General features: G+C 38.6%; 1 protein-coding gene across 6 annotated transcripts in view; it reads right to left on the bottom strand.

Moving 5' to 3' along the window:
* The window catches only part of MED13 (mediator complex subunit 13), a 113,125-nt gene extending 95,082 nt beyond the window's left edge, over positions 1–18,043 (bottom strand). For 3 of the 6 annotated variants that reach the window (XM_036269169.1, XM_036269170.1, XM_036269171.1), the window contains exons 1-3: positions 17,889–18,043; positions 15,822–16,056; positions 6,444–6,612 (exon numbers count right to left, since the gene is read on the bottom strand). In XM_036269169.1, the coding sequence (XP_036125062.1) occupies positions 6,444–6,612; positions 15,822–16,056; positions 17,889–17,954 (470 nt within the window). In that variant the 5' untranslated portion in view covers positions 17,955–18,043. Of the gene's footprint in view, positions 1–2,979; positions 3,017–6,443; positions 6,613–7,080; positions 7,150–12,744; positions 13,032–15,821; positions 16,057–17,888 lie in introns of those variants that run through there. The other 3 variants (XM_036269172.1, XM_036269173.1, XM_036269174.1) reach the window with 3 other exon arrangements.
* Positions 18,044–23,703: the final 5,660 nt, after the last annotated feature.

Below are 23,703 nucleotides of genomic sequence, written 5' to 3'. Positions count from 1 at the left end.
TTACACTAATATTCTAGTTATAACTAATTCCATACAAATACTTAGGGATGTACTCCTTTCATTCCTGTGAACTTCTTCACCTGCTTCACCCCACAAGATGAAAAATATCTCTGTGGACCAGGTTCTTTGCTAATATTTAACCCTTAAATCCAGGACCCTAAATAAGGGCTTAGAACATACAGAACCTGACATTTGATCCTATCACCTTTATGTTATATGTTCAGCAAGAACTTATTTATTCTATCGTGTGTGTCTTTTTTTTTTTTTTTCTTTCATTTTTTGTTCAAATAGAGTGGGAGGGAGGGAGGGAGGGAGAGAGGGGGGAGGGGGGAAGAGAGAGAGAGAGAGAGAGAGAAACATCGATGTGAAAGGGACACATCCAGCGGCTGCCACCCGCCCTACCCAACCAGGGCCGGGGACAAACTGCAACTGAGATACGTGCCCTTAGCAGGAACCAAACCTGGGTCTCTCTGCAAAGCAGGCAGACGCTCTAACCACTGAGCCAAACCGGCCAGGGCTGTGTGTCTTACACTGCCTTTTAAAATTGAAGATAGCCCAGCCAGTGTGGCTCAGTGGTTGAACATCGACCCATGCACCATGAGGTCCCTGGTTCAATTCCCAGTCAGGGGTTGTGGGCTAAATCCCTGGTAGGGGTCATGCAGGAGGCTGCCAATCAATGTTATCTCTCATTTATGTTTCTCTCTCTCTCCCTCTCCCTTCCTCTCTCTAAAAATAAAGTACAAAAAAAAATTTCTTTTAAATAAAATTGAGGTTAAAGCCTTGGATAGTTTGGCTCAGCGGTTAGAGCATTGACCCCCGGAATGAAGAGTCGCGGGTTTGATTCTGGTCAAGGGCATGTACCTCAGTTGTGGTTCGTCCCCAGTCCTGGTAGCCAATCAATGTCTCTCTCTCACGTCAATGTTTCTCTCTCTCTCCCTCCCTCCCACTCTACCTAAAGATAAATGGAAAAATGTCCTCAGGTGAGAATTAAAAATAATAATAATTTCCTAACTTTAAAAAAAAATTAAATTAAATTAAACTGAAGTTAAAGATAACTTTTTTTACATAGCAGAGTAAAAATCTCCAAGTAAATTTATCAACTAAGCAATATATTTTTCCACAGACATTAATTATATGGCTACCTCTTTAGCTGAGGGCATGGGATAAAATTAAAGTATATGTTAAAATCAAATATGGCCCAGACTGTGTGGCTGTGGATTGAGCATGGTTCCAAGCACCAAGAGGTCATCAGTTCAATTCCCTGTCAGGGCACATGCCAGATTAGGAGCTTAATCCCCAGTAGGGGGCATGCAGGAGGCAGCCAACAGATGTTTCCCTCTCATTGATATTTCTAGCTCTCCCTTTCCCTTCCTCTCTATCTAAAAATCAATTTTAAAAAAACCATATTTTTAAAAAATCAAATGTGTTCCCTATTAACTTATTATCTTCCTATACAATCTCAATTGCCACTTAGCAGATCTCCTTATGTCAATACATACTATAAGATGCTGGACTAAAAATTTTTTAGTCCTCAAAAATTTTTTCTAATATCTTTCTATCCTGTGTAACTTCCTAGAAGCATTTATAAAACTCTTACTAAATATACAAAGTTAACTGTTCATCACTCAAATTGCGGTAACAAATTTGATTCAATACGACAAAAAAGCTTAACTAAACACAAAGTTCTTTTCAAAATAATCTTATTCAAATGTGCTCAAACATCACAAGTTTTAACATCTTTTACTAAGGGGACTATTTAAAACCTGCAGTAAGTCACTGGTACTTATTACAGTCCATTTACCTGTGGTTTCACTAGCAAACACAGTGATTACAACGTAGGAAAACACCTAAACTGTTCAAGACAAAAAAAAAAAAAGGTCATTCTTGTAACAAAATATCTGAAGATTGGTAACTCTTTTAAATTTCTTAAGTCTGTTCCAGTGGTTAATTACCCTGATAGTTGAGGGGTTCTTTACAGCTAACCTAGCTGTACCACTAGATTTAATTCTACTTCCTCTCTTTCAGTCCCTGAAGACTGTACCAGACAATTAACTACATAAAAATGCAGATTATTAAAAGATGAAAGTTGAGCCCTGGCCGGTTTGGCTCAGCGGTTTGAGCGTCGGCCTGCAGTACAGAGAGGCGCGGGTTCGGTCCCCGCTAAGGGCACGTACCTCGGTTGCAGTTTGTCCCGGCCCTGGTTGGTCGTGCGGGTGGCAGCCACTCGATGTGTCCCTTCACATCGATGTTTCTCTCTCTCTCTCTTCCTCTCTCTCCCTCCCGCTCTATCTGAACAAAAAATGGAAAAATGTCCTCGGGTGAGGTTGAAAAAAAAAAAAAAAGATGAAAGCTGATATTTGGGAGGGGGGAATAGGAAGAAAATAAGAAAAGGTCAAGAATATTATTTTTCCTTTGTTCAACAAATCAGTTTCACAGTACAAATTTTCCTCCTTGACAACTGTGTTTTGTTTTCTTATTGATTTTATTAGAGAGAGAGGAAGGGAGAGAGAGAGATAGAAACATTGATGAGAGAGAACATGGACTGGCTGCCTCCTGCACACTCCCCACTGGGGATCCAGCCCCGCAACCTGGGCATGTGCCATGACCAGGAATCATACTGGCAACTTTTGGTACGTAGGTCAATGCTCAACCACTGAACCACACCGGTTGGGCTGTGCTAATTCTTTCTAAGAATGTTTAGGCCTGGCCAATGTGGCTCAGTTGGTTGAAACATCGTCCCATATACCAAAAGGTGTTGGGACCAAAAAAAAAAAAAAAAAGGAAATATGAGATCTAAGAAATAAGGAATCCAACACAGACAGGCAAAGGGAATTCCCAAGATGGCTATGAAAAAGACCTACAAAAAAAACAGTCTAAATTGGAACTGGAGAATGAAGAGGACAAATAGAGATGTTAATGGGGGGGGGGGGGACACTAATATATTGCACAAACCCCTTAAAGGTAAGGAGAGAAATTTACCTTGCTGTTTTGGTAGTGGCCATCCACCAGTAGCTTCCTGAGAAGGAAGTACATGAGAAGTAATATGTTTGGATCCCAAATGTCTGGTTATCACCTTTTCTACTAAGACTTTTAGGCACTAAAATGCTGACTGGAAGTTCTATGTATTGAGTAGCCATGAAGTTACAGTCTTTAGTAGGGTAATTAGTCAGAGACCTGCCCATTTTTATTGGGTGCCTGTTGCTCACCAGTCTATTCCCACCCATTTAAGTTAGTCAGTTTTCCCAGAGGAGTCCTTCGGTATCCTGACTAGCGAGTATATAGTTTGTTGTCAATGTTTAGGGAGCCTACTGGGAAAAGGGTACTTAATACTTGTATACTTATATTGGGGATTACTTGTATAGTATTTAGATTATCACTTAATCCCTCTTTTAAATCTAGGGGTGAATTATCTATTAATAGGTACATAGATCAGGGATCGGCAAGCTTCATCAGTAAAGATCCAGGGAATAAATAGTTTAGGCTTTGTGGGTCATCTGTCTCTGTCACAACTATGCAATTTTACTGTAGTATAAAAATAGGCATAAAATAAACCATTAATGAGTGAGCGTGGCCGTGTTACAATATAATTTTATTTACAAAACAGGTGGCAGGCTGCATTTTCTCTGTGGGGTGGCAGTTTACCAACCCCTAACATAAATATTGGGTGAAAAAAAGATAATTATTAACACTGGAGAAAACAAAAAGATGTGAAGGAAATGGAATATAATTCAACTACATTATATGGCTCAGCCACAAATAATATTTATATAGCCATAATAATATAAAAAATAGGTATTGTTTTTACCAAATCTTATAATAACTATATTGGCAAGATAAGGAAAGAGACAGGGGAGGAGAGTGGGAGGGATGGGAAGAGATTAACCAAAGAACATATATGTATAGCCCATGGACACAGACAACAGTATGGTAAAGGCCTAGGGTGAGGCAGGGGCTGGGTAGAAGGGGACAAAGGATAGGGAAATGGGAGACATCTGTAATAGTCACAAAAATAAAGAAAAAAAAAGAAAAAAAAATAGGTAAGAAAAGACAGAGCCCTGGCCAGTTTGGCTCAGTGGTTAGAGCATCGGCCTGTGGACCAGAGTCCCGGGTTCGGTTACTGCTAAGGGCGTATACCTCGATTGCAGTTTGTCCCCGGCCCCAGCTGGAGTTGTATGGGTGGCAACCAGTTGATGTGTCTCTCTCACATTGATGTTTCTCTCTCTCTCTTCCTCCCTCAATCCTTCCAGCTCTATCTGAAGATGAATGCAAATATGTCCTCGGGTGAGGTTTAGAAAAGAAAAAAGAAAAAAAAAGAAAACACAGAAGGAAGAAGAGTATATACAAGTATGCTAATGTTCATGTGGTGGTATTAGGGGGGTATTAGGAATAAAATACCTAAACCATTAATAGAAAGTCAACAGCCCTATCTGGCCTGTGTGACTCCATGGTTGAGCGTCGACCCATGCACCAAGAGGTCACCAGTTCAGTTCCTAGTCAGGACACATGCCCAGGTTGTAGGCTCAATCCCCAGTGGAGGCATGCAGGAGGCAGCCAATCAATGTTCTCTCTTATCAATGTTTCTATCCCTCTCTCCCTCTCTCTCTAAAATCAGTAAAGGGAAAAAAAACATTTTTTTTTAAAGAAAAAGAAGAAAGTCAACAGCCCTGGCATACTTTGCTCAGTGGTTAGAGAGTCGGCTCTCGGACCAGAGAAGCGGTTTGATTCCCGGTCAGGGGTGTGTACCTGGGTTGTAGATTCAATCCCCTGCCCCAGCTGTGGTCCTGTGGGAGGCAATCAATCGGTCTCTTTCTCTCAGATGTTTCTCTCTTTCTCTCTCTCCCTCCCTCCCACTCTTTCTAAAAATTAATGGAAAAATATCCTCAGGTGAGGATTAAAAAAAATATAAAAATAATTAAGAGATTGCCTCTGAAAAACACATCTAGTAGTTGGGGCTCAGGACTACAGGTTTTCATTTTAAATCCTGGTTATCTGCTTGACTTCTTAAAACTATATAGTGAGGATTGCTGATTGCCTACCTGATATTTATTTCCCTTCTAACTGCCTACTCAATATCTCCATTTCTTACTACTAACCTTAAGTCTTACTTTGTACAGAGAGTCAATGTTCCCACATAAAAAATATGTTTCTCTTTGTATAGCCAATGATATATCAGCTAAAGTTTCCAGAAAAGAATCTATTTTCTGATCTAAGGGTCAACCCCCTTCTTGCTTCTTCCCTTCCTTCCTCTTCCTGCCTAGAATCCACTGTGACTGAAGGAATGGACCATGAGAATGAAAGTCAAAGGCTAAAGATGACAGAACAGAAAACTCCAGGGCACCTGAGTCCTTGACGACATTATTGAACAGATATACCAGTACTGAACTTGAACAGATATACCAGTATTGAACTATCTACTTCCAGACTCCTTGCTATTAAGAAAAATCAATTTTCCTACATAAAACAGGCAGTTAGGTTTTCATTCATTTGCAACTGAATGCATTCCTAACTTGTACAATTATTTTGTTCACAATAAAGGTTTGTTCAGGCTTATCTGCTCATCCATCCTACTAAAACTAAGTATGAAAAAACTCCACATGCACATGAAAAAAAAGATGTGCACACATGACATAAAAAGAGGGCATCTCAATAATGATTACAATAACAACCATATATTTACTTCATATCTTCACATCTTTTAAGGAAAATGAATAAATTTCCTTCATTTTCTCTTCTTCCACATCCCATCTTACTTGCCACTGTTTCATCTCTCTTGAAACCTCACTAATTCAACAACTACTTGGGACTGAATCTCCTAACAGATTGTGCCTATATTATTCAAATAATATTATTTAAATTACAGTAGCCTAAAGCTTTTAACTGCCTACATCTAAAACTACTCTACAAATTAGTGTCACACATTTTCTTAATTCAAATTTCAAGAAAAGTATAAACACTCCAAGAGTAAACACATGTCTTATAGAGGAAAACACAAACTTAAATTACTTGAAAGCAAAATGAGGGCTTTGGAAATGTAAAAGGTTAACTCAACCCAAAACAAAACTATGTATCACTATCTTTAACAAGCATTAAAGTATTTAATTTTTAACAGAGCACTATGAATATACATTTCCACTAATACTAAAAAAAGTAACTTCAATGCATAAGCTTATGCTTTCATCACACATTTTTTTCTATCAACCTAAAATAAAATTTAGGCCACTGTACTGACACACAGCCTATTCCCACTGCAAGAAAATTCTTAAAATGTGTAAAAGAAAAGATGAAGTGGTTAAAGAAAATTGAATATTTATAGTATTTTGCCAAATTTAACTTCCTAAATGTTTATAATATATTAGCTTGCTTTAGTCCACATTTTCTGTAAAGCCATAAATATTGACAAACCTAAAGAAATACCAAGTAAGAGTTTAAATAAGATAGCTTACCTTTTATTTATTGGTTTTTCATCTTTTTCGTAAGGCTTTACAAACCACTTGCCAATACGTACAAAGTTCCGGTTCATCAAACACCGTTCCAACAGATTGTGAACTGCTTTGAAAAGCAGAGTACGGCACTCATAAGAAAGTCCATTCTCCCAAACTCCATCTTCCTCTTCTACAAGAGAAATGAAAGAAACAAAAAGTAAAGTAGTGGCACCATATTTACTCAGAGACAAGTAAAAAGTGTTACGGTTTAGCCCTGGCCAGTTTGGCTCAGCGGCTAAGTGTCGGCCCGCGGACCAGAGAGTCCTGGGTTTGGTTCCCACTAGGGACACATACCACCAAAAAAATAATAATAAATAAATAAAAGTGTTACGGTTTAAAATAAATACATAATCCTTAATTCACCTCAGTATATTGAGCTACAATCACTTCCATATATCTCTGGACATTAAAATAGCAGGTTTCAAAATTACTCCATAAGGAATAAAAGGCCTAAGTGTCATGTATTCTATTAAATTACCTGAAAATTATTTTCCCACCGTATAAAAAGGTAACGCTATATTGCAAATGTACTGATTTGGTTTCTTTATCAATGAAAAGGACATTTGTATAACTGGGAAATATTAAACACACTCCATACCCTAAAATGCCAATTTCTAAGCTGGCTCACTTGTTTCTTTGTCCTGATTTCTCCAGTCAGTCATTCAGCCTGCCAAAAAAACTAGCTAGTTAATAATTACATTCAAAACATTTTATATCCATCAGCATTCTAATCCATGACTCAACTTAAATAACTGATGAATAAAAAGGAGGCTTTTGGCTCAGAGCCTAACAAACAGTCCATTATCAGCCACCTTAGGTCTCATTTCAACCAAATGATTCCCATGATAAGTATAGAATCCTCCACTTGGGAGAGAAATTTAAAAATTTAAAGACTTAAGCTTTAAATGGCACTTCTGATTTAAAGTTATAGCTATCTTTACTAACTATACAGCCTCAGTTTTGCCAGCAAACCTATTAACCACTCCAAGTTAACTTAGATACTACTTCAGCATTTTAACTTTTATTGTAATGTTTTAAATTGTTATTTCAAATATAATTTAGTACCATTATATAGTCTATGTACCTTTATAAACATTTTATAAATATTGGTCATCTTCTTTCAATTTAATAAATGACAAAACCTTTCTTAATTGAACATTGAAAATGTATATACTATACCCATAGAAAAATAATAAACTATGATGCTTTTGAATAAAAGCAAAGACATGTATTAAGAGTGACACATAGTTTATATTCATAACTTGCACAACAAATCGATAGAATAAACATTAACTAAAAAACATGACTAAACTTTAAACTGAAATAGAGCCCTGGCCAGTTTGGCTCAGCAGTTGGAGCATCGGCCTGCGAACCAGGGAGTCCCGGGTTCGGTTCCGCTAGGGGAACATACCAAAAATAAATAAATGAATGAATGAATGAATGAATAAAATAAACTGAAATAGAAATGTATGGCACTACAAAATTTAATGTTGAATTTGTGTTGTTCTTTAAAGAGTTTCCTAGATTATAGTCATCTTTCATGTTAACTACTTCTACTTAAACGAAAGGCTTTAAAAAAATGAGACAAGCCCTGGCCCATTTGTCTCAGCGGTTAGAGCGTCGGCCTATGGTCCAGAGAGACCTGGATTCAGTTCCTGCTAAGGGCACATACCTCAGTTGCAGTTTGTCCCTGGCCCTGGTTGGGTCATGCGGGTGGCAACCACACGATGTATCTGTCCCTTTTATGTCGATGTTTCTCTCTCTCTCTCTCCCTCCCACTCTATCTGAACAAAAAATGGAAAAACGTCCTCGGGTGAGGATAAAAAAAAATGAGATAAGCTTTAGAAAATGACAATACTTGAGAGTTGGAATAAATTTTAAATCATTAATATCTGACACTAATATTAAATTAAAAAGTTCTCCGTATTCTATTATATTATAGACATCCTTATCTACTTCTATTTTAAAGCCCTACCTTTAAGAGTTTGACTTTAATAAAGAAAACAGTAGGCTAAGAGAAAAGGGAAGTGGCACATAGTGACATCGCTTTTATTAAAGGTCTGGATCACAAGCATATTTGCGAGTTGCTAAGAGAAAAGAAGTGAATCTTTCTCAATCAATCTGCTTTCAGCTTAATCAATTTCTATCACTTCAAAATTAAATAGCTTCATTAAGAGTTTTACCTCAATCCCTGGCCCTGGTTGGGATTGTGAGGGAGGCAACCAATCGATGTGTCTCTCTCACATTGATGTTTCTCTTCCCCTTCCTCCCTCCCACTCCATCTGAAGATAAATGGGAAAATATCTTCAGGTGAGGATTTAAAAAAAAAAGGAGTTTTACCTCAAATTGTGTGACTTATGATTACTAAAAATATACATCCTTAATTTCAAGAGAATTATGCTGGAAATATCTCCAAACTCTTCCCTTCTTTATAATCTATTTAGTATACTTTATTTTTGTTGACTTTTATCTTAAAGATCCTTACCTTCTAAGCAGCACAATGGTTGTTAACATTTGTCCTATACAAGTAGCCTTTACCAAAATCATTTTTTTATTTCTAAGTTTTAAAGCATCAAAAATCCAAGACACACAGTTACCATTACGTATCAAAGTTGTACAATCACTATAAACTTCAAATATCAGAAAATTATTCACTTAAAACTTGAGCCTAAATTTGTCTTCTTCCCCAAAAGAGTAAATTAAAAAATCTTTGGCATCGTAAAGATTGTAATACAATAGTTTACGTAAATTTTCACATAAAACTCTGAAAATATTTTAGTTTTGTTCATTTTAAAAATCCATTTCAGTTAAATCTGTAGTTAAATGATTTAAGAATACTAAATATAGTTTAGAAAATTAATCAGTATCAATTCTCAAGCATTTCTTCCTCATCACTCTAGAGAAACTCAGGTGAACTTAATCCTCATTTTACATTATATCCTCAACTGCCCACAATTCTCATTAACACTAAATGAACATTATGCATAAAACAAAGAGACCACCTGTTAGAGTTTTCTAAAGCCAACAAATCTCTGAAGTACATCTTCACCTATGTAGCAAGTAACTAAGGAACCATTACACTAAAGTAATATAATTTCACTTTTCATTGCTGAGGAAATAATGAGAATTAAGTCCTAATAATGCTCAATAAAAAGTATGAAGGGGGAGGGGATCACTTAGAAACAAGCCGCCTCCTAAGTAAGCCAAGCTTCTAAAATCCTAATGTTATAATAATCCTTATAAAAGTACCTCTCTGCATGTTGTATTCAGATACGAAAAGTGAAATAGTACACCCCAGACATAGTGATATGCAACTCTTACACTAATTAAAACAAGTCCTTGAATCTCAACAACATCATATTAGGAAAGGGAAGGAAAGAGGAACACGTGGCAAATCTTTACCTACCTCTTTTGAACTTACTAATGGAAAAAAGCCTAATGGAAAAAAGTCTGCTTAATGTGTTTAAATAAATATCTTCCTCCTCTAGTATCTGTATCCCCCAGAGAAAACAATTTCAATTCTATGTTTTTAATACTTTTCCATTACTATTAGTACTAGAACTCTTAATCATTGCTACTTATTTTACAAAGTATTTATTTGAACAATGCAGAAGTTCAAATGCTAAATGTGATTACTATAAAATATTTCTTTCTGAGGATACAGATTATAGTGATACCAAAGTATGTGGTAGGTCATCAAAACAAAGCTCTGAGTGGGTGTAAAAAACAAAAAAGCTGATACACCTAGTACGCATACTAAACATTTTTCTCAAAAGTGACATCATTAAATATCTCCACAGTGATAAGCTGGGAGAGAAGGAATCTTTTCCTAATAAATTCTGACAAGCTATTAGAATGCAATATACACTAATGATTAATAAATTGGTCAAAATTATCATGGTAGAAAATACCATGTATTTCCTGAAAGAATAGAGAAAATTAAATGTCTAGTTTGTTATTTGTCTTTAAGAGTAATTGCCTATTCATAAACCATTCATTCAATATTATTGAGAGCCTCAAATGACAGCATTGTTGATGGCAAAACCAACTTTGATTTAAAAATAGCCTGATACATTAATGATTATTTTTTGAAGATTTAAAAGACACTTTCTGTTCAAAATGAACAGTATACAGGAGAAATACGGTAAAGTTGTCCCTAGAAGATCAGCCAATATAAAAAGTTGGGTCACAAGTATTATGGTACAGAAGATAGAAATAAATTAACTCTCTTCAGTCTACATGGGGCACAAAACAATTTTTTAGTTTGTAGATTCCTATACTTGGCTGCTGTTTATCTGTCAAAGCTTATCTGTTAAAGCTGCCACTTAAGGTTACATCCACTATAATTAATATCCTTCAATAAAAAGCATCCAAAATAAATTCTAAGACTAACCAATGGCCCATTTAGTTTAACAGTACTATGATGAAATTCCAGTATAATGAAAATATTTAGACATGCTGCTAAAATCCCATATATGGACCAGAGATCCAGGGAAAATAACAAACATTTTTAGCTCTGAGTGTTTTTAGTTCTCAAGGTATCAGTTTTCTCAGACTCTCATCACATTCTAGCTTATTACAATTTTTTTAAAACATGCAAATGTTGGAAGAGGGAGTTGTTTTTGTTTTTATTTTGTTTTAAAGGAAAGACTAAAAACCAATTATGACAGCAATAAAATTTCAAAAAGGTTAAGGCACAGAATGAAAATACTAATGATAGTGAAACAATCTTGCTTTGAAGCAAACTAACAATACACTTAAAATAATCAATCAGTTCTACCCACTATAAAGACTTTTAACCAGTGTGACAAAGCTAAAATTTTCCATCAATTTTATACTTCTATCATATAAACACTAAACAAGGTCTGCTACAAAGTTCAAATTCAAAAGTAAATAAAATTTAAAAGTTTGTAATCAGGAGTTTTGTTCCCTAATTTTTTTTCTATCAAAACATATCAATATAGTTTCAACTATCCATTCTCTTAGAGAAAGCAGAGCAAAAAGTCGTGTGTGTGTATGTTTTAAGTGTTTGGTTTTGGATTCAAGGGATATTTTGAACAAATAAGATTCTAGAACATTATAGTTAGACCAATACTAGTTAGCACAAATAGTTTTTTTTTTATCCTCAGCCGAGGACATTTTTTCCATTTTTTGTTCAGATAGAGTGGGAGGGAGGGAAGGAGAGAGAGAAACATTGCCTTGAATGGGACACATCAAGTGGTTGCCACCCACACGACCCAACCAGGGCCCAGGACAAACTGCAACCAAGGTACGCACCCTCAGCGGGAACCAAACCCAGGTCTCTCTGGATCACAGGTTGACGCTCTAACCGCCGAGCAAAACCGGCCAGGGCTAGTTAGCACAAATCCTGACCCAAATTATTATCAGGCCTTTGCAAACAGTATGGTAAAATATTAAAACAGGTCTTACTAAACAGTACTGGCTACTGCTACAAAATAAGTAACTGAGGGTTTAAAGCATTTATTAAATCAGATTTGGTTTGCTGTAACAGATTTTTACCAATTAGCAATAAAACAAGTTTAAATTCTATTCCTACACATCAGCTAAACTTGAAAGGAAAGGGACCCAAACATGTGCTACATGACATGAGAGAGAGAAGCAGAAATTTAAAATGCACTATGGAACCTGACCAGACTATTCAGAACTATCAAGATCACCAAAAACAAGGGAAGTCCGAGAAACTGTCTCAGTTTAGAATAGCCTAAGGAGACATGATAAATGGAATGTGGTATCCTGGATGAGATCATAGGATAGAAAAAGGATATTAGGTAAAATAAAAAAATTTCAAGTAAAGTATGGATTTAGTTTATACAAATATATCAATATAGGTTCATTAGTTGTGAAACTGTACCATTCTAATGTAAGATGTTAACAAGAGAAACTGTGTGAAGGTTATACAGGAACTCTCTATACTACCTTTGCAACTTTTATATAAATCTAAAACTGTTTTAAAATAAAAACTTTTTCTTTTTTTAAAAATACACTATGGTGGGAAGAAGGTGGTCAATGGGGGATAAAGGGGGACATCTGTAACACTTTCAACAATTAATAAGAAAAACTGAGACTTTTAATCTTTGCAAAAAGAAATGCCTTCCCTCCTTCACTAACAAGAAGGGCCTTATCACCACCATGATTACCAACATTTTAGTAACAAGATGTGGTGGTAGGTGCTGAACCAAACAGAAGGACACTGCCTTGAAGAGCAGCTTCAAACTAAATTAACCAGCTTTTTAGTTACCACCTGGGTCCTTCCGGTTCCCCTTTCCTCAGTGCTACACCTCCACCTGGAACTCAGGATTGACTCCTGCAGCTGATGCCACCCCTACTGTCCAGATGCTCTCTTCTCAGGGGAGCTTAAAAGAAGGAAATAGAGTGCCACAGATGGGAAGAAATGAAAATGGGTTAGCTAGAGAGACAGAAGCATAGACTAATTACCCCAAAAGGGAGGCTGACGGTGTCCCTGGGGCAAAGAAAAGGATGAGACAAATAAACATCTGAAAAGATATTACCTTTCTTTAAGATATGTCTGATTTAAGTAACAACATTCTAAAGTAAATGACAGGTTAAAAATAAAGCTAGAACATTATATAAACACCACTGACTACACAACTGTTTAAAACAGTACAGGACAGTCTTTGGAAAAGCAAATATGATTATATATGACTCCTAATATATTTTGGTTTACCATTTCAATTGCTTTCATTCTGGTAAAATTTTTTAATTTATTTACCACTGAATGGCATTCAGTAAAATCTGACAATTAAAACCCAATTTTCCAAAATTACTTACATTCACATTCAAAATCAGTATTTAAAAATACATGTATTACCATTTTTTAAATTATGCTAAAAAATTAAACTAAAGAAGAAATGTTTTAAACTGTAACCTAGTTTCAGAAGAAAACTTTTAACTCATTAGAAAAATATCAACATAGTTTTTTTAACATACAACAAAACAGCTTACACTTTAATTGGCTTTTGACTTTCAAAGCATTAGTCCCACTATGGTAAAATTAACTACTACATATCTGTTAAAATTATCTTTGATTCCACAAATTGTATTTCATGGAATCTGAGAAAAAAGGCCTGTTTAGATACTCTGCCAACTTTACTAAGAAGACTGAAACCTCCAAGAAAGCATTGTAGTTTATCAACAATTGTAGTTTATCTATAGTTTATAGATAGTTTGTCAACATTAAAACAGTCTTCAAACATTTTAATAAGGTGGTTTGTATACCACCTTAAAAAAAAGAAAAGAACTCAAGCATATCCAAGTCAATAAAAGAAAAAGGAAGCAGGCAGGCTTGGTTTTGACATGACAATTAGAAAGCATGATCTTGCTGATGCCATAAAGGAATGTTATATCACGAGATATATGCATACATCATATATATGTACATATACGTATATACAAACATCATTTTACATAATTAGGAATACATTACACGCTTAGCACTAAGGACTAGACTCTCCAGCAGAGATCTTATCAAGAAAGCTGGAAAGCTAGAAAGCATTTAGCATAAAAGAATTTCAACCACTCTCAAAAACAGGGATTAGCATGAAGGATTTGTTCATTATAAGGTGAAAAGCAACCATCAAAACAAATTTAACACGTACATTCCTGCACAAAAGTTGGTCTTATAAGCACTTATTTGAGATAGTGACCTGGATTACATTACATCCAAAAATAAAATAGGTCCTATAGATTAAACAGATAATAAAAACTTCAGAGTACTCAATTCAAATAACAATGCTTTTTAGTAATGTAAAAATCCTAAATTTATGTGTCAAGAATCATTATCAAACATCTTGCTGAAGCCTTTGATACCTTGCAGCAAACAACTAATCATTTACATTCCTATCATCAAAGATTTAGTTAATATTGACTCTTATAATCTAAAGTACACAAGCTTCAGTAATTCCTTGGAGAGCTATAGTTTATCTTTCTAAAGTAACATTTGGTCCTAAATTAAGAAAATAGGATGAAAGAAATCTTAATAATTTGCTCATAAATTTATTTCTGTGTAACTTTTTTGATTATGATCCCAACATCCTATAAAAGCTAAATAAGATGGCATTCTTCTCATATTCATGAGTCTCTGATGCAACAGTATCTAAAAGAATCACTTTTCCAGAATAACAAAATTAACACAAAGCCTCATGTTAATAATAACCACAAATGACAATAAATTAACTACATACCTTGAAAAAACACAAGTAAGTTACATTTCTAGATACTCCTACAATTGTCTGCATATTCATACAGAAGAGAACAGTGGCAAAATTTACTTCAAAAGTATATGGCCCAGGCCGGGCCTCCCGGCCTGTGTGGCTCAGTGGCTGAGCATCAACCCATGTACCAGGAGGTCGCCAGTTCAATTCCCAGTCAGGGCACATGCCCAGGTTGTGGGCCAAATCCCCAATGAGGGGCATGCAGGAGGCGGCCAATTGATGTTCTCTCTCACTGATGTTTCTCTCTTTCTCCCTCTCCCTTCCTCTCTCTAAAACTGGTTCTCAACCTTCCTAATGCCAGGGCCCTTTAATACAGTTTCTCATGTTGTGGTGACCCCACCATAACATTATTTTTGTTGCTACTTCATAACTATAATTTTGCTACTATTATGTCTTAGGTGACCCCTGTGAAAGGGTCGTTCAACCCCCAAAGAAGTCACGACCCACAGGCTGAGAACCACTGCTCTAAAACAAAATCAATAAAAAATTTTTTTAAAAAGTATATGGCCCTGGCCAGTTTGCCTCAGTGGTTGGAGCAAGGGCCGTGGACCAAAGGGTCTCAGGTATGATTCCCAGTCAAGGGCACGTACCTGGGTTGCAGGTTCAATTCCCCAGCCTTGGGCAGGATCATGGGGGAGGCAACCAACTGAAGTGTCTCTCTCACATGGATGTTTCTCTGTCTCTCCTTCCCTCCCTTCCACTCTATCTAAAAATTCAATGGAAAAATATCCTCTGGTGAGGATTAACAAAATAAGTAAGTATTATATGATTCTGTTAGGAACTTTATGCTCCCTGATTTCATTTTTCCTAGGTTAATATAACATGCTTTTCTTAAGCTCTGTCTACGAGAAATTCATGAAGAAGCTGGGTAGTGGAAGAATAAAATTATTTAAGGTTAAAAAGCCTGCCATAGTATGGATAATTTAAATAAAATAAAATAACCACAGTGAAATAAAACATGAAGCTGAATTTTTATCTGGTTTCATACCTAACAGTGTTTCACCAAAAAACTCTTAACACAATTGATTTGGGGAGAAAGTATACAATACTGTTACATCATTAGCTAGAAATGATAAGTTGCTTTCACCTGATAAGTCATGGTGAATAAGGTCAGCAAAATTGGGGTCTTCACCCCACCAAAATATCCACAACTCTCTTCTTCCAGGTCTTTGATCCCTGCGCCAAACACCAAGTACATCTGCCTTTAGGCAGCGACTAAAACTGCTTAAAATGGGGTCTTCCTCTGTCACCGGAAACAGAATAGGAGCAGAAGTTGGGCCTTGCCATACATATCTTTTCCATTTAATTCCCGTCAAGTCAGCCTGAAGAAAAGAAAGCATGATTCTTTTTTATTATTGCATGTTCAAAGTCAAAAATATTCACTACTAAGTCCCTTATTTCATTAGGACATAACAATTTTTCAATATATGCTTAAGATATTGAAAGCAGATTGACAAAAAAAAAAAAAAAAGCTTATTAATTCTGGTAATTCAGTAATCAAAAATTTAAGGAAAATAACTAAAACAATTTAAAAATTAACACTGGCATGTCACTGAATAGCAAGTCAATAAATGTGCAAACAAAGGAGAAATAAAAGAAACGAAATAGTGTTAAATATAAACATGCATTTAATACTGCACACTGAGTAACATTTCCTCTCAATACTAAGTTCTATTCTAACTGGTCACATTTGTTCCTTCACGTCAAACTTGTAACAAAAATTTAATTTTTAAAGACTCATCATTTCATGTTTACAGAAGTCTGAACTATAACAAAAAATTCTTGTTACTTCTTCACATATCCCTTTTAGGAAGTCATATAACTGTCACATTTGTGCTAGTCTATCCTCAAAGAACCTGATCCTAAAAGTACCAAAAATAGACTGAGTCAGAGAAGATAGAAACGTAAAACCTGTCCTATGTCTTATTACATCTGAAGAGATGCTGATTAATGGACATTGCACAAAAAATTTTTACAGGAGAAAGGGTGTTAAAAATCTTATTTTAGCACCTTGAATGGAAATTCAACATAGGGAATTCAGTAATTCTTTAAGCTAACTTAAAGGTGCAAAGTATAGGTGCCAAAAATGAAACTGCTGATACATGACTGGCAGTTTATACTTGCCAACTAGTTGTGCTCCGCCCACTCAATTCACTTACCTATCACATACTCTCTTAATATTTTTCAAAGCACAGTGAAAATGAAAAAAGAAAAGCCACCGAAACTTGAAAGCATTGAAGCAATAGACTGTCCAACTGAGGACGAAGTAATTGCAACAGTTGGTACTTTTTAGTCTTAAACGGTGGGATGCTGCCAGACCTGGGCCAACCTACACAATTGCCATCCCTACACCCAGCTCCCTCTGACTTTTCAATAAAACGTGGACCTGGCTGCTCAAAATTTTAAACACGCATGCAAAACAGCCAAATACAGAAATATTTAGTGCAAAACCACAGCACCTCCTCCATTAGTCCGTTCCACTCACACAAACATATCACACAAACATAATGTTCTAATAAAAGCAAGATGGCTCGAAATTGTCAAAACGGCAAACTGTTTTCAAAGTTTAAAGAGAAACATATGAAATGGCATCTACTGGTTGTTAACAGAGGTCTTAAGTACCGAAGGAAGAAACTAACCCTGTTAGTTTGAGTCATATAAAAAATTGCAAAACTAAAAGAGATTTTTTTTTTACTGCATAAGTTCCGGGGTCCTGTTTATTGGGGGAAACAAATTACCGGAATGAGGCATAAAGACGATGGGAGTATGGGCAACAGTGGAAAGTAAGAAGAAGGAATACATGACCAATAAGGAGAAAAGCGACAGTAAAGCATGGAAAAAGAGGGAAATGTTAGTGTCCTGCCAGATCAGGAGCCTAAGTTGAAGACAAGACTGAGGGAGGAAAAAGAGAGTCAGAAACAAGACGAGAAGAAGCCAACTCTCCTAACACAGAGCCCAGGACGGTGGGTGAGCGATCGCGCCTCCGGGCCGGTGCGGGGCTGGGCCGGGCGCCGGCGCCGGCTGGGCCTAGCCCCGGACTCGGGCATCTGGACCAGACCCGGACCCCCTCCCCCACGGCCCAAGGGCGCACCTCGCAGCCCCCTCCCCCACCGCCCCGCGCGCCGCGGTCCCCGCCCGCGGCCCCGGCACTCACCAGGCAGAAGAGGTTACAGTGACAATCTTCCAGGCTGGCCCCGTTCGGCACGAAGGAGGAACTCATCGTCCCTCACAGCAGCCGCCGCCGGCGCCACAACCCACCATCCGCCATTACCGCCGCCTCCGACCAGAGAGAGAAACACAGACACCGGGAGGGCGGGGGGGTGCTGGTTGGGGGGACAGTGGAAGAGGAGGCCGCCGGGCCGCCCGCCCTCCCCACCCGCCCCCCCGCCGCCGCGAGCAGCCCCCGCCGCCCGGCCGGCACCCAGCCGCCCGGAGCCGCGGGCCGGAGGCGGGAGGGCCGTGCCGCTCTCGCCCCGCTGGCCGGGCTGCGGCCGCCGCGGAGCTCGCGGACGCTCGTCCCTCTTTGGGGGACACAGGCTGTGTGCCCCCTCCACACGAAAAATAATAAATTACACAATAAATAATTAAAATCGAGTCCGGGAGGGGAAGAGCCCGAGCCCCGGGGGCTGCTCCGGGCGGGGAGGCGCCCGCAGAGGGGCGGAAGGGCGAGAACTGGAGAGCAGCGCAGGCCCCCGGCCCGGCAGCGGCGATGTCCTTAAGCCCAGTCTCCTCAGCGGCGGAGGTGGCGGCGGTGTCTGCGGGCTCGGACCATTCTCGGGCTGTGTCTTCGTGTAGTCCCTGGGCCAAGCCGGCCTCACGTCTGCTCTCCTGCGGCCTCACCGCCCGGACGCCGTAGTCTCCCCCATTTTGTGGGCCCAGCGGGCGGTGTTTTTCCCCCTTTAATCCGAATTCACGGGTTTTCCCTTCGCTTTAATGGCGGCCACAGGGACCAGCTCGCCCTCTCTGCTCGCCCATTGGCCGTCTTGAGGTCACGTGGGCCCGGGCTCCGTGGGGAGGGGGAGAGAAAAGGGAGTGAGGGAGGACCGGGAAGCTTTCGGCGGAGGCGGTGAGCCCCGGGGACTGGGCAGCCAGCTGGTGGCTACTAAGTTAGCGCCATCTGCTGGATGCCCCGGCCAGTGTACGATGACCCGTGGCCCTGGCCCTGTTTCTCCTTGCTGGGGAATTGACAGTACAACCGGGTTCGCATCACGAATCCGAGAACTACGTGGAAAGCAGTTTGAATTCTTTGGAAGAGAAAGTGTTGCAAAAATTCCAAGGCATTCTCATTCATTTCACGAGGCCGCTGGGGTGCTACGCAAACTCCCGGGCTTGGGGGTCAGGCGTTCTTAGATAGGACTCAGCCACTTTAAAAGTTGTGGTATTAAGAAAGAAACATAAAAGAAACAATATAGCCTTGTGGTTAAGAGCCTGGGAGTTACAGCCACATTGTCAGGTTGGAACCTTGAACGAGTCACTTCGCCTCTTCGTGTCTCGATTTCCTCATCCGTAGAATGGGGAAAACATGCCCCCCTACTTAACTCACAATAACTGAGTTAACACAAATAAAGCATGGTAGCCCAGTGCCGGGCACAGATAAAAAGCATTCTTAATGGTAATTTATTATTGTTGTCATTATTGCCTCATGATTATTAGGAGTAAGTGAACTAGTGTATTTAAAGTGCCCACTAGAGTCAAATCTCCGTGAGAACTGGGACTTTGTTTTGTTTACTGCTCTATCTCTAGTGCCAACAAAAGGTTCCTAGCACACAGTAGGTGCCTGATATTTGTAAATTTGCAAATGAATGAATGGCAAGAGGCAGGAACCTAATAAAATGTTTGTTTCCTTCCCCCAGGAAACACTCAGTTCTTGCCTTGATTACATTTCAATGTAGTTCCAAGATTTTTCCTTCGAGTTTTAGAGAGAAAAAAAAGGGGGGGGGGGGAGTAAATGTAATTCAAAAGTTAGAAACATCAGTGAGTTAGGACTTACCATAATTTTAAATCATAACTGCCTCTGTAAAATAAATGGTGGACCCTTCCATGTCACTTCTTCAGCCACGGAATGAAAAGCATTTCTCATCCATCCATTCATTCATCTATGGTGGTTAAGAGCCCAGATCTTGAAGCCAAAAGCCTATAGAGAAAGTTCTGCTACTCACTAGTTGATCTGGGATCAAATCTGACTATTGATCAAATAAATTCCTCTTACTCTCAGTCTTCTCATTATAAAATGGGGATAATAGAAGTATTTTTCTGCTAAAGTGTCCAGTAACTGAAACAGTGTAGGTATAGGGCTTGCCACAGCACTTACTGAATGTTAGCTATTAATATACTTTTTAAAATCATTATTCAGCACTGTGTGCTCAACTGAGTGGGTTGCTGATCTGTGCTAGGCCTGGGATGCAAATATGAATAAGATACCTGCCTGTCCCTCAAGATTCCTGAAGAGAGGTAATGAAGGAACCATTTCCCACAGAGTAAGATAAAATACAATAGAGGTAATTGCTTGAATAAGGTATGTATCAACTATGGCACAATAAGAGCGCTGGAGGAGGAGCACCAAAGTCAGAGAAGGCGTCTCAAAGTAGGTAGCATTTGAAATCAGATTTAAAGGATAAAATGAATACTTATAAAGCCCTTTGAAGCAGTTAAATCTTATTAAACCCAATTCAGATCTAAAGGCCACATATCAAAGTCAATTATACAACCAGAACTAATTCAATCCAGGAGCTCAAATCAACTAAGGTCCACATCCTTTCTAACTGAGTGCCAGCACCCAGGGACAGCAATCCCCAGACCCAACCAGGTAAAGGCCTCTGCTCATCTCTTCCCCTGAGAGAATTCTCAGACCTTTGTTCTCACTGCTTTTGTCACTCTGAAACGTCCTCCCCGCCCCCACCTTTTATTTTATCCAAAACATAGTAAGCCTCTTTAGAAATCTGCTCTCCATTGCCCTCTCCCCCCACCCCAACTTGAGCACCTTCTTCAGGACTCCAGAGGCAGGTATAATCTGCCTGAAACTTACCAAGTGCAAAATAACATTTGATTGACCTTTCATTTGAATGTCAATCTTTTCAAAAAGAAGGGGGAGATAGGAGACAGGAAAGGAGGAAGATCCAAAGGAAAAATATGAGCGGTCACTAAAAGGAGTAGGACAGAGAGAGATGGAGGGAGAAAGAGAGAGAGGGGTGAAAAAGCAGGAGGGATTGAGAGAGAGAGAGAATGGAGAAGCCAAGTAGAGGAGAAAGACACCAACTGTGAGGGGAATGGAAACATGGGGAGAAGAGGAGAGAGCAATGTCAGCGGAGAGAGCAATGTCAGCACAGAGAGCATATCAGTAACACCTTCACTCTCTTACAATGACATTTTGTATGACTGCATGATTTAAAGAGTAATGGAAACAAATGAAAACAGTATATGAACATTGTCAAAAGTTTGGAAGATACAGAAATGTAAAGATAAAAAATTTTTTAAATGTACATTACCAAAAATACACCCATGACATCACCACCTTGTAGCATTTTGATGTATTTCCTTCCAGACTTTTCCAAATATATCCTACATGGTTGAAGCCATACTATCCATACATTTTACTACACATAGTTACCAATCATCTAGTATGTGTCAGGTCATGTATGGACAAGGCATAAGCTATACAGGAAGTTCATACTCTTGCTAGCTATAGCATTTGGATGGTTAGACCAATTAGAGTCAAAATGCCACACCATGCCTGCCAGTTCCCTAACTTCCATTTATTCATTTGTAAAATGTGTATGTAATAATGGCACCTAAATATTGTGACAATTTAAAGATAATCGAAGTAAAATAGAATAGCCAATCAGGAATGTTAAGGTGAATCTTATTGCCTTGGGTCAATAATCACCTATTGTCCTCAACTCTTTGAAATATAGATTTGCTCAGTGATCTCAAACTGTTCTTTAACTCCTTCCACCTTTTTAGGACTCCATTCTGAATGGGATAGTGCAGGCACCTACCTTCCAAGAAGGGTGACAGAGCTACATCACCCGAGACAGAAAGAAAGTCCAGGAAAATGCAATGTCTGACTTTAGGACTAACACTCCCCACCTGATTCTGAAAAATCCCAGGGTCTACACCAGCGTTGTCTAGTAGAAATATAATAAGTGCTGAATAAGTAAAGTTTTTTGTAGCCACATGCAAAAAGATTTTAAAAGTAGGTGAAATTGCCCTGGCTAGTTTGACTCAGTTGTTTGTGTCAGCCCACAAACCAAAGGGTTGCAGGTTTGATTCCAGTCAAGGGCACAAACCTGGGTTGCAGGTTCAATCCTCAGCCCCAGTCAGGTAGGCAGCCAATCGATCTCTCTCTCTCACATCGATGTTTCTCTCTCTCTCTCCCCCTTGCTCCCTTCCACTCTATCTATTAAAAAAATCAATGGAAAAATATCCTTGAACCCTGGCCGGTTTGGCTCAGCGGTTAGAGCGTCGGCCTGCGGTCCAGAGAGACCCGGGTTCGGTTCCCGCTAAGGGCATGTACCTCGGTTGCAGTTTGTCCCTGGCCCTGGTTGGTCGTGTGGGTGGCAGCCACTCGGTGTGTCCCTTTCACATCGATGTTTCTCTCTCTCTCTCTCCCTCCCACTCTATCTGTACAAAAAAAAAGAAAAATATCCTTGAGTGCGGATTAACCAAAAAAACAAACAAAATAAAACACCCATTAATTTAATTTTATTTTAAAAAATAAGTGAAATTAATTTTAATTACATATTATATTTATTCCAATATAACAAAACAATATAACAAAAATATCATTTCACATTGAGATAGGCTTTGTTTGTTTTTTATCCTCACTGGAGGACATTTTTGCATTTATCTTTAGACACAGCAGGAGGGAGAGAGGGGGGAAGAGAGAAAAAAACATCAATGCAAGAAAGACATCCACACGACCCCAACCGGGGTGGGGACCAACTGCAACCGAGGTACGTGCCCCCATCAGGAACTGAACCCAGGACTCTCTGGTCGGCGGGCCAGTGCTCCAACCGCTGAGCCAAACCGGCCAGGGAAAGATAGGTGTGTTGTTTTTTTTAACCAAATCGTTAAAATCTGTGTGTATTTTTACTTATAGAACATTTCAATTTGGACCAACCATATTTCAAGTACCCAAGAGCCACAAGTGGCTAGTGGCAGCTATATTGGATAGTACAAATCTAGGGTCCAAAGCTGTAGGCTAAGGACCAATTAAGCTGTGGAGTGAGTGGTCTTGAGCCTGGGGACAACATTGATTTTCTTAAGGTCACATTAATGGTTTGATGTTGTATTTTAATTCAATAGAAAAGAAAAAAAAAGAATGAGGTATTGCAAGCCATTTTATTTAGTGAATGTACAGACACTACTTTGTTGAATGTAGAAATAAACAAAATAAATTAGCAAGTTGGGACAAATAAGATAACATTTTAACTCTAAGCATAAAATATCCTGAATTGATTTGAAAGTTGCCTTGACTTACCATTTTTCTTAGTAGTGTAGCATCTATTCTGAACCTCAACTTTATTTCTTGATAAATATTTTATTTTAATATTAAATTTGAAGTCAATTTCCCCTAACTTCCTCACTTTGAAATTTGGTTTTGTAAACCTTAAGCAAATCAGATGTCCCCCTAACTTTATTCTACTTGAGCTGGTCATTTGACCGTTCTGGATCTGTTTTCTCAAACATAATGAAGATATTGGGTTAAATAATTGCTATGACTGAACACTAATATGTAATATTTAATATATGTGAGGCGCTGTGCTAAGTATTTTGCATAAATTATCATCGCTGCCACAAGCTTCAGAGGTAAATACTATATTATCCCAATTTTCCAGATTGGGATGCTGAGGTTTAGAAAGCAACTTGCTCAAGGCTAAAGAGGTCTGTCAAGCATGCTAAGGGAGCCTAACCTATCCTGAGGGGCTCCTGAGAAACTTCCTGAAGGGAAGAGTTGAAATTAAATCTTG

This window comes from Molossus molossus, unplaced genomic scaffold (genome assembly GCF_014108415.1).
Source record: "Molossus molossus isolate mMolMol1 unplaced genomic scaffold, mMolMol1.p scaffold_m16_p_19, whole genome shotgun sequence".
NCBI lineage: Eukaryota > Metazoa > Chordata > Mammalia > Chiroptera > Molossidae > Molossus > Molossus molossus.
Note: the sequence above shows the minus strand (reverse complement) of the source record. Positions and strands in the feature narration are given on the sequence as shown.